Raw genomic sequence first — 17537 nt, forward strand, 5'->3', positions numbered from 1 at the left:
CATTAGTTTACAACTTGTTTAAAGGGGACCTATAACGCCCCTTTCACAAGATGTAATATAAGTCTCTGGTGTCTCCAGAATGTGTGTGTGAAGTTTCAGCTCAAAATCCCCCACAGATCATTTATTATAGCTTGAAAAATTTGCCCCTATTTGGGTGTGAGCAAAAACACGCTGTTTTTGTGTGTGTCCCTTTAAATGCAAATGAGCTGCTGCTCCCGCCCCCTTTCCAGAAGAGGGCGGAGCTTTAACAGCTCAACAACAACAAAGCTGGAGAATCTCACGCAGCCAAAATGAGGAAAGTGTTCAGCCTTACATTGTTCAAACCGGAGTCGACACTGATGGAGAGACTCAGGAAGAAGTTACAACTTTTAGACGTTTCTGAATGGTTAGTGGATAAATTGATGTAGTTGCTGTGGAGTTGATTCAACTCATCCACTAGCATGTGCCGTCATGTTCATCTTTTGTGTTGAATTGACCCTCGTTTGGCGTAAAATGACGACATGACAACAACACTCGACTACAACAACTCTTCCTCTTCTGTAAAGCAGCCCAACATGGCCCCGCCCCCTTTGTTGAGTGTTCTCGGGGGCGGGGTTTATGTAAATGTTGGGGTTTGTAATGTCACTAACCCGGGAAGAAGCTTGTTGTAGTTCCTACCAGCCATTTGTTGTAGTCCTTAAAAAGCGATTTCTGTAAAAGAAAATATCTACCTTTACATTAAACTTTGAGCGTCGTAACTTTGCAGATGTTGTTTATGATCAAACCGCAACATTACACACTAACTAAAGTTAAAAAAGTGAAATCATAATCAAAGACCCCTTTTAACAGTCCTATCTTATGCATTATTATTAGATAGAATGGACTATATGCACAGAGCGCTCTATATAACTTCAACAATAATATAAGCCAGCTGGAACATTTCCGGTGAAATGTCACTTGTTGGTGTGTCGGTACCTTCAAGATCCTGAGGTAGCTTTAATAGCATCAATCATGGAATACTTAGTTTATAATCAGAATATAGTCACTTAAATAATCAGGCCAACCATTAATTTAGTTATTCAAGCAATAAGAGGTGTCTCAGTGTTCCGCCTCTGCAAAATTAAATTCAACCATCAGTTTTCACACTTTTGTGTGGAAAAAAAGCATCAACACACTATATATTAAAGATTATTGTGCACTTTAGTTAGATTCAGTCAATACAATGTGAGTTTTCACATGTGTGCCAAAATCATTGATCTTGCGCTGCACTGACTGACAGCTTCAGTGATTATAAAAGGAGCGCGACGCTCGCTTTCTGTCTCATTCATTCGCAAGAAAAGTTATTGTTTTTCATGAGATTTTTAGTACTTCATACTTTACCTTGACAAAATGCATTTTTAAACGTACTGATTTTATAGTGTATAATATTAATTCAAAAGTGAAACTGAGTGAAAAACTATTACATGAAATGACTAATATGAGCCAATAAATGCTTCTCTGCCGCCATCTGATGGTTATAGTCTTAATGTCTTTTTATTTTTAAATAAAAGTGTTTACTATCAAATGTTTGGTTTCCTACATCTTAAAACGTTCAAGTTAACAAATGGGGACAGAAGGATGAACAAAAAAAATGTTTTTGGTCATCATCACATTAAAAATAACATTTGAAGTGCTGGAAAATGTTTTTAATTACAGACACCGTGTGTCTTATTCAAACGTTCCCATTAGCTTCGTCTTTATTGCAATCAATTAAACTGGTTTATTGGCAAATTAGGCAAGTGCGATAACTGCATTAAAATATAATAGAGTGCCCCAGGGATGATGCGTTTTTGTAGGCAAAACCCGGAAGCGAGTTAGCATTTTAGGGCTTCCGGTTCCAACGCCGTCAAGTCTATGGGTTTTTTGAATGGGTTTTTGCTAAATCGCCTGAAATAAGGTCTGTGGTAAACAAAGCCTCTAAATATTTTCACGTTTTGATCTATGACATAAAACACACTAGTTATAACCCACTTGTGATTTTTTAAACTTTTACTGTGTCTTAAAATCGGCGGTTGCTAACATAGTGCTAAAAGGGACTACTTCCTTTGGCGGGGACTTTAGACGTCATCATGACAAATGGGACATTTGGACAGCATTTCTCATGAAAAAGTGGAAAAGTATTCATACACAGTGAAGATCATAATCACTGAGCATGTTTTTAAATAGAGTTGTTTTCTAAATAAAGTTGAGGACGCTTGGTGGTGACGACGTTGATCCGCGACCATGGTGTGCTGTAGTCCGTTTATAGCCAACTGTTAGCCTTTTATATCTGATGTGCCAAAGGAGCAATTTTTTACAAAATGTAATATAAGTCTAAGGTGTCCCCTGAATGTGGCTCAAAATACCCCATAGATTTAAAAAAAAATTTTAACGGCCTATTTTGGGGCATAATTAGAAATGCGCCGATTCAGGCTGCGGCCCCTTTAAATCTTGTGCTCTCCGCCCCCAGAGCTCGTGCTTGCCTTAAACAGTGCATAAACAAAGTTCACACAGCTATTATAACCCTCAAAATGGATCTTTACAAAGCGTTTGTCATGCATACTGCACGTATGCTTCGGATCATGCGAGTATAGTATTTATTTAGATGTTTACATTTGATTCTGAATGAGTTTGATAGTGCTATGTGGCTAAAGCTAACATTACACACTGTTGGAGAGATTTATAAAGAATGAAGTTGTGAAGTTTATGAATTATACAGACTGCAAGTGTTTAAAAATGAAAATAACAGTCTTGTCTCCGTGAATATAGTAAGAAACAATGGTAACTTTAACCACATTTAACAGTACATTAGCAACATGCTAACAAAACATTTAGAAAGACAATTCACAAATATCAGTAAAAATATCATGATATTATGGATCATGTCAGTTATTATCGCTCCATCTGCCATTTTTCACTATTGTTCTTGCTTGCTTACCTAGTCTGATGATTCAGCTGTGCACAGATCCAGATGTTAATACTGGCTGCCCTTGAGTAATGACTTGAACATGAGCTGGCATATGCAAATATTGGGGGCGTACATATTAATGATCCCACTGTTACGTAACAGTCAGTGTTATGTTGAGATTCGCCTGTTCTTCTTCGGTCTTTTAAACAAATGAGATTTACATAAGAAGGAGGAAACAATGGAGTTTGAGACTCACTGTATGTCATTTCCATGTACTGAACTCTTGTTATTCAACTACGCAAAGATAAATTCAAGTTTTTAATTCTACGGCACCTTTAAAAAGTCAACCATTGATGGTTTTGTGTCGATGTGTAGTGAGTACAGAATAACAGTTCACTGGAAATACCCAAGCTGGCTTAACGAAAACCAGGAAGAAACCGTGCATATAGTTAACTGTCAAACATAGAAAGTAGCCTAAACGGTATACGAAAAAGTATTATAGCATTTGCCATGTGGTGGCTGCTGCCCAATGTCGCTATCTGAGCAGAAATACAGAATCATGTTTCGCTTGGTACCTGCAAAGTCGCCAGCGTAAAGGTTGAGACATCAGTCCATCTATTGCTGTTTTCCTTGTTCGTGGAGTAAATATATATATAGACTGGTAATTCATATTGTGCTGGGTTAGACCCTACTCTGAAATAGGAGCTAATTTAGTTCCCCCAACTAAAATCATTCCCAGTTCCTGTGGTGCGAACACACCAAAAAGCAGGTACTTCCGCCATTAGTTATAGGAACTATGAAAACATTCCTTCAGTGTTTTTTGACCTTGGATGCATGTAAACCTATTGTAGGAGACTCCAAAACTAAATTAGGAGCCTTAAAATAGCATAAGAGAGGCACTTTAATACAGTTTTTATAACAGGGATCTCAAATAAACTATATCTGAAGACAAAAACTTTCTAAAGTTGTGCACGGTCAAGCAAAATTGATGATAGAAGCAAAAAACAAGCTTAAAGAATCTTTAGTATGTCACTATGGGACATGTCCAGTGAATCATGATCCAACTTTAACCTCCTACGCACACCGCAAAGCAGCAGGGCACTTCTCAAGACGCTAATAAAACATGTGAAGTGTTCCTCTCAGCTCAATAATGGTGGCATGGATTGCTAATTAAGTCCTGCATAACCGAGTAAAGAATTGACAGGGTGGCTATTGCACTTCAATCACAGCCGTCCCTTTCTGCAGACAAGCTTTCCCTGTGAACAACGCGTCCAATTAAAGTGTTCCCTCGATGAATATGAAAATCATATCCAAATGCACCATGCTGGGCGACTCTTCTTTATCCTCTGAATTGATGCAGGCTTTTAAAATGTATGTCTTTCACTACCTGAATAAGAAAAGCCTTTAATCACGGTAAAGAAACGTTTAGAGGTGAATCTCTATAGATATACTCGCTTTGCATACAATCTTTAGAAAGAAAAGAAAAGTCTGATAAAAAAGAAAAGGTACTTTAAAACAGATGGGAAAAGATTTATTTTCAGCACATATTTGTTTTATTTAAACGCCACCGGCCGAGGAAACTACCCGCACTATCTGTGCATTTACAAAAATGTGTCAAATATATAAATAGCAGTTCAAGCTACTGATTTATTAAAATATAGCAAGAGGCATTAGTTCAGAGCACTGAATTTGTGACCTCAGTTCACACCAGCACCTATAAAGATCTCTGCTACAGTGAGTTATGAAAGTGTGAATGAAGCATTCGGTGAACGCTGACCGTTATCTGTCTCTGCAATGCCTATTAGCTCTGGTTTCTATCTAATCCATATCAAGAGGCTTATATAAAGACTGAGACTGAATGACGCCACAACCAATGAATAGACCATGAACAACGTGGCGGACCTAGAACTGAGTTCACTCATTTAGCATACAAGTGTTCAGCACAAAGTGCACATTGACCTTTTTAAACGGCGCACCACACCTATTACTGGACACAACAGAGCTTTCATTAACAAAACGCTCCTGGGTAATGATGTCAACTTGAGCTACAGCATAGAGAGGGATGATCAGAATATAATTGGACTAAAAAAAAAAAATCACTACATGAGTAATATGTTTGGGGTCGGAATAACTTTTTTCGCAAGGGCATATTAAATTGTTCAAAATTTGCAAAATCTGCGTTCACTGCATTTACCGTAATTACAAGATGTTAGGGGTTTATCGGTACATGCATTCGTCCCGAACCATCACGGTTCGGTTCATGCAGTCAGACGACAAATACAATCAGTCACAGGCGATCTATACTCCAGGCCAGAAGGGGGCGTGCGCAGTAATTCAACGCTGTTAACCGCCACTAGGGAAAAGCATAGAAGAACAGACGATCTATGCATTGATCTTTATGTGTAATCTCTCAGTGTTTCAACTGTGGAAAGACAGCTTGAGAATAATATCTCACGTAGCATTACATTTACCTCAGGCAAGTCATTTAGTGTCCGCAGCATGTTAGTTCACTAGAGAAATGCACTATATTAGCTTATATATTCATTATATTTACTTTACCTGTTAGTAATGTCTTATGTTTGAATACTTTTGTCATGAAAACAATTACAGTAACTGTGTAAATGATTATATTTCAAAAATGAATTGGAGTAGAAAAATAATTTTATAGTTAGATTTGGAACCTTTTTAAAACCTGCCTAGTGCGCAATTTACATGTTTTGTTTTTTATTTTGAGTGTTGATTATTATATCTGGAATGAATTTAATCATTTGGGCTCTGTTGTTAATTGTAACCTTTAATATTATAGTAATGTGCAAGAAAGGGTTTCCTGTATATAGTTTACACTCTTAAACATTGATGATAATCAGAAAAATATCTTGCGCAGCAAATCATTGATTTCTAAAGGATCAGGTGCTGAAAATTCAGCTTTGATCATAGGAATAAATTACATTTTACTATGTATTCACATAAAAACCTGATTAAGTCATCTCAAAGCAATGTTTCCCAACCTGTGCCAGGTTGTCAGGTGTGCTGTGGAAAATTATCAAATTCCAATAAATAAATGAATAAAAATAAATGCTTTAAATACATGTCATTCGGAAACCTCATCTCTATATTTCATAATTTTTGTTTTCATTTATTTTTAAAAATCAATGTTATTGGTCATCCTTTATGTCTGTATGTGTGTTTTACAAATATTGAACCAATGAAAAGCATTTAAAAGAGCTTGTGACTAAACCTCGTTACTCCATTGGCTCCTCAAACTGTCAGTCAAACCTTAACTCCACCCACCTCTATCATGAATGAAGTGCCGCACACATCTCTGCTTGTTTGCAATGCAATGGTAAATAAAGAACTGATGTTTGAATAAGTAAAGTGTTTTCTTTACTCAAGAAACAACATATATGAGGGCTATTTTGGCCAAATGTATTCAACAAGAAATACTGAGCGCCCACATATAGCTTCAATAAACTTTATAACCTGTAAGTTGATGCATTTACTGTCTCAAATGCGGTTGTTCCAGTGACAGACAAAACAAAATATGTCTGACATTCGCAGGTCAGAAACCTTGTAACTCCATTTGAGCTTGATTTTCATAAAATGCTAATATTATAATGACACATGCAAGTCTCTGATCATATATATAAAGCCACAATACCAATTTTGACGACAGTGTTTATTTAAAAAAATATGATGTTTCCGACCAACAGTGGTGATATGTAAATTACATATAGCTTCCTATATGACCTTATTGTGTTCCTACCTGAGCTCAAGTTTCACATTAAATGTGACGAGTACTACTTTTAATATCCAGTTTTTGAAGCAATGCTGCAGTTTTGTTATATTTTAGTGCTGTGGGGTTTTTTACTTCTCAAAACGGTCGTGACAAAAACAAAAGGTTGGGAAACGCAGCTCTAAGGCTTCCACGTGATAAATATTGTCATCTGTGGCGTGCTGATGCTGGAACATCACTGACTTCAGCTGCTGATCAGAGACCATCTTCATCTTCATAACTGGATTCTGCTGAACGCATGGGAAAAAGGCTGACGGGCAGTGTTTTAAGGGCACACACTGGTCTGAATCATCTCTGTCACAATCCACACGTCAGCAATAACAGCCGGTAAAAGTGCTGTTTTAGTCAAATGAAAGAGAATAATGGGTCTATGGAACAAAACAGAGATAATGTGTAAAAACAAACACATGGCTCACAACAGCACCTGCTTTGAGTCGGTGGCTTTTTGCATTCAGGACAGGGGTGTTTACTCCGAAAGCACAAAAATAGCAACTCATTACAGTAACAGGGTTGCCCTCAAATTACTGTCAGGTCATTGTTTTCATCTCAAATAAGAGATTTGCACTAATTTCCTCATAACCTTGCACTTAACCTATGCAGTTCAATGCTGTTAAGAGTTTCTAAATTTGAACTTAATGTGGCCCACACCCCTGAGAGACCTCCTTTTACAGACCGAAGTGAACAAGTCCGTTAATGATGAAACCACATCCTCTGACAGCAATGAAACAAACACGCTTATACCAAACCACGGATTAGGACACCAACAACACTTCAGAAGCAATTACTCACGGGTTCAGACTCGATCTTATACATATGCAACTGGCCATTTCAGTGCGCCTTCCTGGAAAACGCACTTCATTTTTATTCTTTGTTCAACTGAATCTGGTAGAAAATTATTGTGTTTCTTTCATGCATTCAAAAGCTCTGGCTCTTGCCGTGTCTCAATTCGACCTAATTTGTTCTTGAAAGCTAAAATGCATCTTGAAAAGTAAAAGTGCAATTTATACAGAGAGAAAATTACCATAATAACAGTCTCGGCAGCATTTGCGTAAACTACTGTTACTATCAAATTAACATGATGGATCTTGTTGGAGACGTGGCTTTGCAGTTAATGCACGTGCTGCAATATGGAGATTTCTTTAATGCCCCTTTTGTCTCCAGAATGTGTGTGTGAAGTTTCAGCTCAAAATCCCCCACAGATCATTTATTATAGCTTGTCAAATTTGGGCAAAAACACGCCGTTTTTGTGTGTGTGCCTTTAAATGCAAATGAGCTGCTGCTCCCGCCCCCTTTCCAGAAGAGGGCGGAGCTTTAACAGCTCAACAACAACAAAGCAGGAGAATCTCACGCAGACAAAATGAGGAAAGTGTTCAGCCTTACATTGTTCAAACCGGAGTCGACACTGATGGAGAGACTCAGGAAGAAGTTACAACTTTTAGACGTTTCTGAATGGTTAGTGGATAAATTGATGTAGTTGCTGTGGAGTTGATTCAACTCATCCACTAGCATGTGCCGTCATGTTCATCTTTTGTGTTGAATTGACCCTCGTTTGGCGTAAAATGACGGCATGTCAACAACACTCGACTACAACAACTCTTCCTCCTCTCTAAAGCAGCCCAACATGGCTCCGCCCCCTTTGTTGAGTGTTCTCAGGGGTGGAGTTTATGCAAATTTTAGGGTTTGTGATGTCACAACCCGGGAAGAAGCTTGTTGTAGTCCTTAAAAAGTGATTTCTGTAAAAGAAAATATCTCTATTTGCATTGAACGTCATAACTTTGCAGATGTTGTTTATGCTCAAACAGCAACATTACACACTAACTAAAGTTAAAGTCAAATCATAATCAACCACCCCTTTAAATAAACAGGCAAAGTTTCAACAGTCCAGTCCATTTCCAGTAAGCTTTGAGAAATCTTATGTGAAAACTGATTGAGTTGTGAAATAAGGACAGTGTCAAACAGCAGTACTGAGATTTACAAGTTCACTGCAGAACTAAATGGATGTGTGAAAATTATAAGTGTTTTCAAACATACAAAAGCCCACAGACGTCAGAGATTATATTATTTCATTGAGGTCTTTATTTATTTTTCGTGTGATCTCAATCTAATCAGAGATATAACAAGAGCTTTTCTTGAGCTATTTTGAGAAAAGGCCATTTATAATGTCACAGAAGTTTCTATTTCTAATAAATGCTGTTCTTTGTCTTTATCAAAGAATACTGGGAAAATAAAATGTATCACAGTTTCCACAATAAACTGAAGCAGCTCGACTGTTTTCAACATTGATAATAATCATACATGTTTATTGAGCAGCAAATCAGCATATTAGAATGATTTCTGAAGGATCATGTGACACTGAAGACTGGAGTAACGATGCTGAAAATTCAGCTTTGATCACAGGAATAAATTACACTTTAATATATATTCACATAGAAAACAGCTGTTTTGAATTGTAATAATATATCACAATTTTTACTGTATTTTTGATCAAATAAATGCAGTCTTGGTGAGCAGAAGAGACTTCACGACCCCAATGGTTTGAACCTTATTGTATATAGAATGTTATATTCCATATAATTCTATATAAACATGCTCACATTTCTTTGGACTTGTAAAACTCTGCTCCTCCACGACAGGTTCCGTCACATCTGTGCTGTTGACCAATAAGAGCACAGTTTTCAAACATGGTGAAACGATGGTATTGGTGCTGATAGTAGGAATTATCTAATGGAGGAAAGAACTCCAAACATCTGAACGGTAGTGTATCGACATATTTTGATGTTTTAGTGTCCATGAAATTAAAAACCCTACAAACCCTACATCAAAATGTGATAAGGAAGGTGCCTAATATAGAATTAAACTTACTTTGAATGACTTACAAAGGAGAGAGAGGTGCTTATGTGGGCGACAAGTTTGAATCCGGCTTGTGTCATTCATTTCCTGCTCCCTTCTTTTCTCCCTGTCATTTCCTGTCTGCTCTCTAACCACCTCTATCATTAAACTGGCCAAAAGAACAACACATGACAGATCTTGGTGAGTTTAAACACAACTCAGTGTAACATTGAATAATTGTGTGTTGATGATGATGATGCATAATCGGTAGCTTTGCTTTGGATATTAATGGATATATATATATACATACACACAGTACAGTCCAAAAGTTTGGAACCACTAAGATTTTTAATGTTTTTAAAGGAAGTTTCGTCTGCTCACCAAGGCTACATTTATTTAATTAAAAATACAGTAAAAACAGTAATATTGTGAAATATTATTACAATTTAAAATAACTCTTTTCTATTTGAATATATTTGACAAAGTAATTTATTCCTGTGATCAAAGCTGAATTTTCAGCATCATTACTCCAGTCTTCAGTGTCACATGATCCTTCAGAAATCATTCTAATATGCTGATTTGCTGCTCAAGAAACATTTAATGTGTACAATTGTACAAAATATTTGTGTACAATATTTTTTTTCAGGATTATTTGATGAATAGAAAGTTCAAAAGAACAGTGTTTATCTGAAATCTAACATTATAAATGTCTTTACTGTCACTTTTGATTGATTTAATGCATCCTTGCTGAATAAAGGTATTCATTTCTTTATTTTCTTAAAAAAAAAAATGCTGTTCTTTTGAACTTATATATATTTATATATTTCAAATATATTTAAATAGTACATAGTTATTTTAAATTGTAATAATATTTCACAATATTACTGTTTTTTACTGTATTTTTAATTAAATAAAATGTAGCCTTGGTGAGCAGACGAAACTTCCTTTAAAAACATTAAAAATCTTAGTGGTTCCAAACTTTTGGACTGTACTGTACTGTATGTATGTATATATATATTATATATTATATATATATATATATATATATATATATATATATATATATATATATATATCACTATGTAGGCTGATGTAGAAATGCAAGGTGGAAGTGCGGAAATTACAGTATTTTAAAAGGTGTTAAAGAATTTGTTCAGTTCACTGCTGTTGTTATAATTGTCAAAATCAGAAATTAACCAATAAACAAATATCAGTTCTGTATATTAGTTTATTGGGCACATAAACATGTAAATAAATGGTATCGGTATTGGATATAAAAAAAATCAATAATCGGTTGATCTCTTAACTGTACAGGAAAAATAAAATTATTATTATATTATTTATGATTTAATTTACAGTGAATATTAGAATAGTAATATTTATTTGATTAATTTAAATTTAGTAATAATAATAATAAATATATATATATATATATATATATATATATATATATATATATATATTTTTTTTTTTTTTTTTTTTTTTTGCTGTCAATATATAAAAAAAAAAGTGTAAGAGTTGGTCAATATGAATCAGTTCTGCGAATCAGTTCGAATTCTGCATTTCAATGAATCAAAAATCTGATTCAGTGATTCATTTTTGATGCATTCAAATGCTTAAATATTCTTTCATGTGTTCATTTCTTTTCATTTCATTCCAGTTATTTCGTATTTACTGCCTAGCCCAAGTGTGAATTCTTAAGCCTTTCAAATAAGATGGGAAGCAGGAAACGTAGAGAAAGAGAAACTCCACACACAGGAACTTGCAGGAGAATGATATAGTCTATTTACTTTGTTCTGTTCATGGTGAAAGGCTATTGTGGGGCTAAAGATCAGTCAGTCAGAGCTTTCCTGGATTCAACAAGACAGAAATGTCAATGGCTTCACCATCTATCTGCTGCTGGAGAGCGTTCAAAGTTCAGAGCCAACCATGACAAAAGAGCAAAGGATTCAATACTATTCTTTTACAGTTATATATACCCATCAATGGGTTAAAAGCATCTTTGCTGAATATCTTTAGGCTAACACAGATGGTTTTTGACCTAAAACTGTGACACTGCAAAAGTCTGCTGCAGGGTTTCACGCACCGCTAGTCGGAAGACCCACTGCGGTTCTTTTTAACTGAGTTATTGGTTATAATCAGTCTAAATCAAATACGGCCCCGAATCAGTCAGACAACTCACGGAATCAACTCAAACGACTCGCTGAACTGCAGATTAATACATCTTCCACAAAATGAGTCGAGAATCACTACTGCATTATCTTTTGAAATAAATAATTGGATAAAAATAAGAATTTGTCTTTGTCAAATCAGAGTGGTTTTTCCATCACAAGTTCAAAATAAATTTCTACAACTAAGTTTCAACGTTGTGCTGTAAGAATAAGTGTAGTTCTACACAATTCATCAAAATAAAGAGTGCTTATAAACCGACTGTTGTCAACAAAAGAGAAGCTTTAAAGGCTCTGAGGTTTTCTTCTCAAATAAAAGCTGGAGGATGTGTTGTTTGAAGTTTGAAAATGAAAACAACTTATATTAGTATAGTAATTTGGCAATTTACAACTGTACAAGAGATCGACCGATAATCGGTTTAACCGATATTTTTCCCAATATTTAAGCATGTTCTCATAATCAGGTATCAGTTTTATAATATCGGTTGTTTTATTGCCATCTTGTGGTTGCTTTGAGAATTGCACTGAAGACCGCCATTAAAGCACAGCGTCTGAGGGGAGATGAGTCAACAACGTTAAAATCACTGACCTGCCTTATTTAATAAAGTTTATTTAACATTTGTGGTCAACCAATTATTGGCACCGATATTAAGCATTTTTATGGTTATCGATATCGGTCATTTTCAAAACTGATTTGAAATGCTCTATTTGGTTCTGATGCAGCCACCTCTGTCGCAGATCATTTCTTGCTTGTTGTTATTTACTTTATTTAAGTTTCACAAAATGTTTACAGAATGCTGCTGGGTGCTCCCTGCACTTTTAATGTTATTGTTATTATTATTATTATTATTATTAATGTTATTATTAACAGTTCTCGGAATTAAAAATATGTTTAAAAGCATTTATTCTGTTTTTGTCAGAGCCCTTGTTATTCTTAATTTTGACATTAATTTTCATTTTTACACTAGACATATATATCGGTTCAAAATATCGGTTATCGGTCTACTTGATCTGTAATAATTGGTATCAGCCCTAAAAAACACATATCGGTCGACCCCTAATAAAACAGCCATTAATGCACAAATGAGTCACATGATCTATTTATTGATGTAGAAATGTGTTTTGTTTTGTATGCAAGGCAGAAGTGTGGAAATTACAGTATTTTAAAAGGTGTTAAAGAATTTGTTCAGTTCACTGCTGTTGTTATAATTGTCAAAATCAAAAATGAACCAATAAATAAATATCAGTTCTGTACATTAGTTTATTGGGCACAAACATGCAAATAACTGGTATTGGTATTGGATATAAAAAATCAATATCGGTTGATCTCTAAACTGTACAGTAAAAATAAAATTATTATTATATTATTTATGATTATAAAAAAGTATATATTATATATATATATATATATATATATATATATATATATATATATATATATATATATATATATATATATATATATATATAAAAATTGTAATAATAATAATTTATATTATATATAATTATATATATATGTATTCCTTTAATGAATTCTTTTTGAATATAGTAATAAAAATAATATATATATATATATATATATATATATATATATATATATATATATATATATATATATATATATATATATATAATCATTTGCACATATATATATATAATATATATATTTCTTTGATTAATTTTTTATATATTAATATATATATATATTAAAAAATTAATCAAAGAAATATATATATTATATATATGTGCAAATGATTGGTATCGGTTATAAAAAATTGAATATTGAAAAAAAAATTGAATACTGTACTCTAAATTGTACAGTAAAAAAATATATTTTTAATCATTTAATTTACAGTGAAATTTAGTTTCATTTTCTTTATTTTAGTAATAATAATTTAACCTTGCATTATACAATTATTATTGTCATATTGATTTAGAATCACCAAATTTTGGACCAAATTGTGCATCCCTACAATCAAGCACAGCAAACCCGGACATATTTTAAATCACAATTTTTATCAGAGAAAACAAACGCAGTTAGATTTGTTAGGGCTGTCATTAAGCTAGTTACACACAAAATAGGGCTCGTGTTTCACAAACAGTTTAGGAAACAGCGTGCTGATGCTCACAGAAAGTCCATCACTTCTCTGCGGTTCACCTGAGACTGCCTATGTGATCGCTCTAACCACATGGTTTGACTGCGCTGAGAAACAAATGATAAATCTTTCCACAGGAAACACTGTAGTACAGGAACTAAAAGCAATGCAAAGTGAAACAAATTTAGCTGAAAGGAGAAAGCATTTCCTCTTCTACGTCTAAACTCTCCTCTAAACAAGTCCTTCGACATTTGTCACATTCTTGCTTTCTGCCAGTACTTTGACCACAGATGGCACAACGTTACCGAGCCACCAAAACTAAATCTGTTTCCAAGCAGTGAGCGACCGCTTCTTTTTGACAGCTATATGACCTACATATAAATGTCATCCATCCGCTGTTTGGGCAAACTTACACTGCTTCAAATCTGTAGATGGAACTGACAAAATGGCTTTATGTGCCACAAGAGTCAACATGGGGAAGTAGAGCAGTATTTCCTGTCACAGCTTTCTAAAGTAAACGGTCAAAATTTCCCAATAACTTATTGAAGATTCACTGGAATTAATTCATCCCAGTCTTCAAATGCACGGCAGTCATTTTGCCTCTCGCTTTAAATGCATTCAAAGCAGTAGCGGCCTTGAAGAAGATGTACAACTGCAACAAAAAAATAAAAAATGCATTTTTACCCATAATCAACACACTAAATGTGTGTTAAACAAGCAAATGTTGCCCGATCACTATGGGCTTGTGTTCATTCATTATCTGAACTCAACAGGTCTGGAATGGCATTGGCATTAAAAGTTGGCATAAAATGTGAGGAATGAGCAGGTCATTTCAACATTTGCTACTAGTTATGTTGTCACTAGTACATACTAAGCTAAGGTAGCAAATGAATTAAGTGTGAACTATTCTGATTTTTGCTGGTGCATATTCCACTTTTACTAGTAACGATGACAAGTAAAGCCATTTTAGCTAGTAGTGAGATGAGAAATGATGGGATAGATACTAGTATTATCTCATAAACAAGTAGTTAACTGAGAAATAATGAGCTGGATTAGGGATAAGAAACTACTAGATTACATAGTAATCGTAATAGTTGAACCACAGCAAAGATTGGATTGCTTAAATAGGAATAAATGTAAAGGATCGCACGTGACTTCATCTGACTGATGTCCGTCATGAAATCACGAAAAGAACACATGATCGGGTGGAAACAGCAATGACATGTCCACGGTGATTTCTGTTCATCCATAAGCGCCCCGAACCTGTGGATGTATGTAGCCCACGCTCAGTAATGCGTGTGTATCAGGGCGAGGTTTGAGCCTGCAAATGAGTAAAACGCCGATGCATTGATGGTTTACCTTAATAATACTGGTCTTCCGTGGTATTCCAGGTTTGCCGTCCAGCACCGCAGCCGCGTTGGCCGTCTCGATCCCCTGGTTCTCGGGTGCACACAGCCCACAGTCCCCGTTCGAGACCGACACCTCGCTTACAGCTCCGCCGTCCGCCTCTTCACCGGGCTGGGCGGATTTCCCGCCGCCGCTCGGCGATGAGACCCCGCAGTTCTCAGCGACAAACTCCGCCATGAGCCCCGTGTAACGCACGCAGCCGCCTGTGCCTGGCTGTATTAGCTGTCGGTTCGAGTGTCGAGCGATCGGAGCTCCCCAAGAGACGTTAGAGAGAAACCAAGAGCCATCGCAGGTTCAGTTCTCGTCGGTGTTTCTGTTTCGTCTCGGCAGCATCTGTCGGCTTCGATACATTGTATCTGCGCGCACAAAACAGCGTTCGAATGTTTCAGTGTTACAATGTTGCAAGTGTCATTGTTGAGGCGCTCGCGCGGGTCTGACAGATACTGCCATCTGCTGAACTCACTTCACATCGGTACAACACACCGCTGCTGCTCCGAAACGCTGCGGATCCATGATCAGATAAGGCTTTACATGGAAGTGCATACATGTCAGGACACATGCTGCAGAGAGACTGGGGCAAGTTGTCACTGGGAGGGGGGGAATTCACAGGAAACGCTCTTCTCACTCACTTTACCGAATCAGGAGTCACTACACAGTTACACAAACCCGTTCCAGGGTTTTTTTTTTAATTATTATTCTGGTTTGTTGATATGGATAAGTCTGTTTTATTTCATGTTTTAGTTGCTTACAATAAAAAATGCTGGGTTAAAAACGACCCAAGTTAGGTTGAAAATTGACAAACCTGGTGATTGGGTTAAATTTTTTCCCTAATGTGCTTTTAACCCAACTATTGTTTAAAAATGACTATATGGCTGGCTTTAAATGAACCCAAAATAGGTTGAAATTTAAAACCAGACACATAATTACTAGAGGAAACAATAGTAATCAAAGGTGAACATTTATTAATAAGCAATTTAATTTAATGTTTAATTATTATTCATTAAGTGTTTATCTAATTTAACATGTTAATAAATGTTAATTTCCAACATATTTGGGGTTTATTTTAAGTGAGCAAATGTAACCCAAACACTGGGTTAAAACAGCCTAATCGCAGAGTTTGTCCATTTTCAACCCAACTTGGTTTGTTTTTCAACAGATGCTAGAGGTGCAAATTAAACTAAATAACATAACTCTCAGCCGTTGCTTAATGTGCATTTCATGCATCTCTATTATTGCACACTTTTGGTTTCTGACTTCTCTGTAGCCTAAAATGTTGAGATGTTAAAATGCATATTCGTTAGCATCAATTCATGCATTTTAAAAATGTGAATTGTGCATTTATTATTTTTGCAATTCTTTAGTGATGCTAGAGATGCATCAACTGCATACTTTACTTTTATGTGCTTATCAATGCCAAATTGGCAACATTATTTTTAAATATGAATTTGTTCCCAATATACTCACCTTTGACTTTGATCAGTTCAATTTGATTGTACCAAAGGTTGCAAAGGTTGAGCGGTGTTTACATTTTCCATTAATCTGTCGCCATCAAGTGGCTATAAAGGATTCATACAATTTGTAAATGAAAATAATTAAAGATTTAAGGCTGTTTGAATACAGGAGGTCACACCCTGACATATTCACTGGCCTCAGGTGGCTGTTGTGTTTTGATTATTATTAGTGTTGACACTCCAGACTTTATATGCCAAAATTGGTAGAGATGTGGAGAAACACCTAGAGACTGGTAAACAAAAGTGCATTTTTGTATAAAACCCAAAATATGATTGAAACACAATTTTTAGTGATGGTCATACGTCTTGAGGCAAAGTTGTGTGAAGTGTGGAGGTTGAGTAATTTGAACTTTTACAATATTTTTATGCACTATAAAAGCCTTCTGATTGCTATTATTCCCAATTTATCATATCCAGGCATCTGAAACTGAGAGATAAGTTTCACGAAAGGCCATCTAACATCTGCAGAAATGTATCTGAAAACTCTAGGAGCAAATGGATGGGCCAGACACACGTTATCGGATGAGTTTGCTCTTTTTATTTTGCCAGCAGTCCAAACAAGTTAAGCCCTCCTCTTCACATTGTGTTTTCAAGCACGTGACATGCACATGTCAACACGTAGCTTTTAAGCAGGTGAAAGTTGCACGCGCTCGTGTAAATGAATGTGCGCTCATATACAGTCTCATCATCATCAGGGTCGAGTATTCTAATAACAGGAAGTATGAAACGTGTGTTGTTGTTCATATAGCGTTCAGCAGAGACACCTGTCGGACACTCGCGGTATTACAAAACTGTTCTGACATCAGGAAACAGAACGTAGGCGTACTT

At 35.6% G+C, this 17537-nt stretch overlaps 1 protein-coding gene across 4 annotated transcripts in view; it reads right to left on the bottom strand.

Moving 5' to 3' along the window:
• The window catches only part of LOC137037863 (inactive phospholipase C-like protein 2), a 68999-nt gene extending 53243 nt beyond the window's left edge, over positions 1 to 15756 (bottom strand). For all 4 annotated transcript variants that reach the window (XR_010897322.1, XM_067412224.1, XM_067412241.1 and 1 more), the window contains exon 1: positions 15151 to 15756. Coding sequence is in view for 3 of the 4 variants with exons in the window: in XM_067412224.1 (XP_067268325.1) it covers positions 15151 to 15375 (225 nt within the window). In the remaining variant the exon portion in view is untranslated. The remainder of the gene's footprint in view (positions 1 to 15150) is intronic.
• Positions 15757 to 17537: the final 1781 nt, after the last annotated feature.

Source organism: Chanodichthys erythropterus, chromosome 2, assembly GCF_024489055.1.
Source record: "Chanodichthys erythropterus isolate Z2021 chromosome 2, ASM2448905v1, whole genome shotgun sequence".
In the NCBI taxonomy this organism is placed as follows: Eukaryota; Metazoa; Chordata; class Actinopteri; order Cypriniformes; family Xenocyprididae; genus Chanodichthys; species Chanodichthys erythropterus.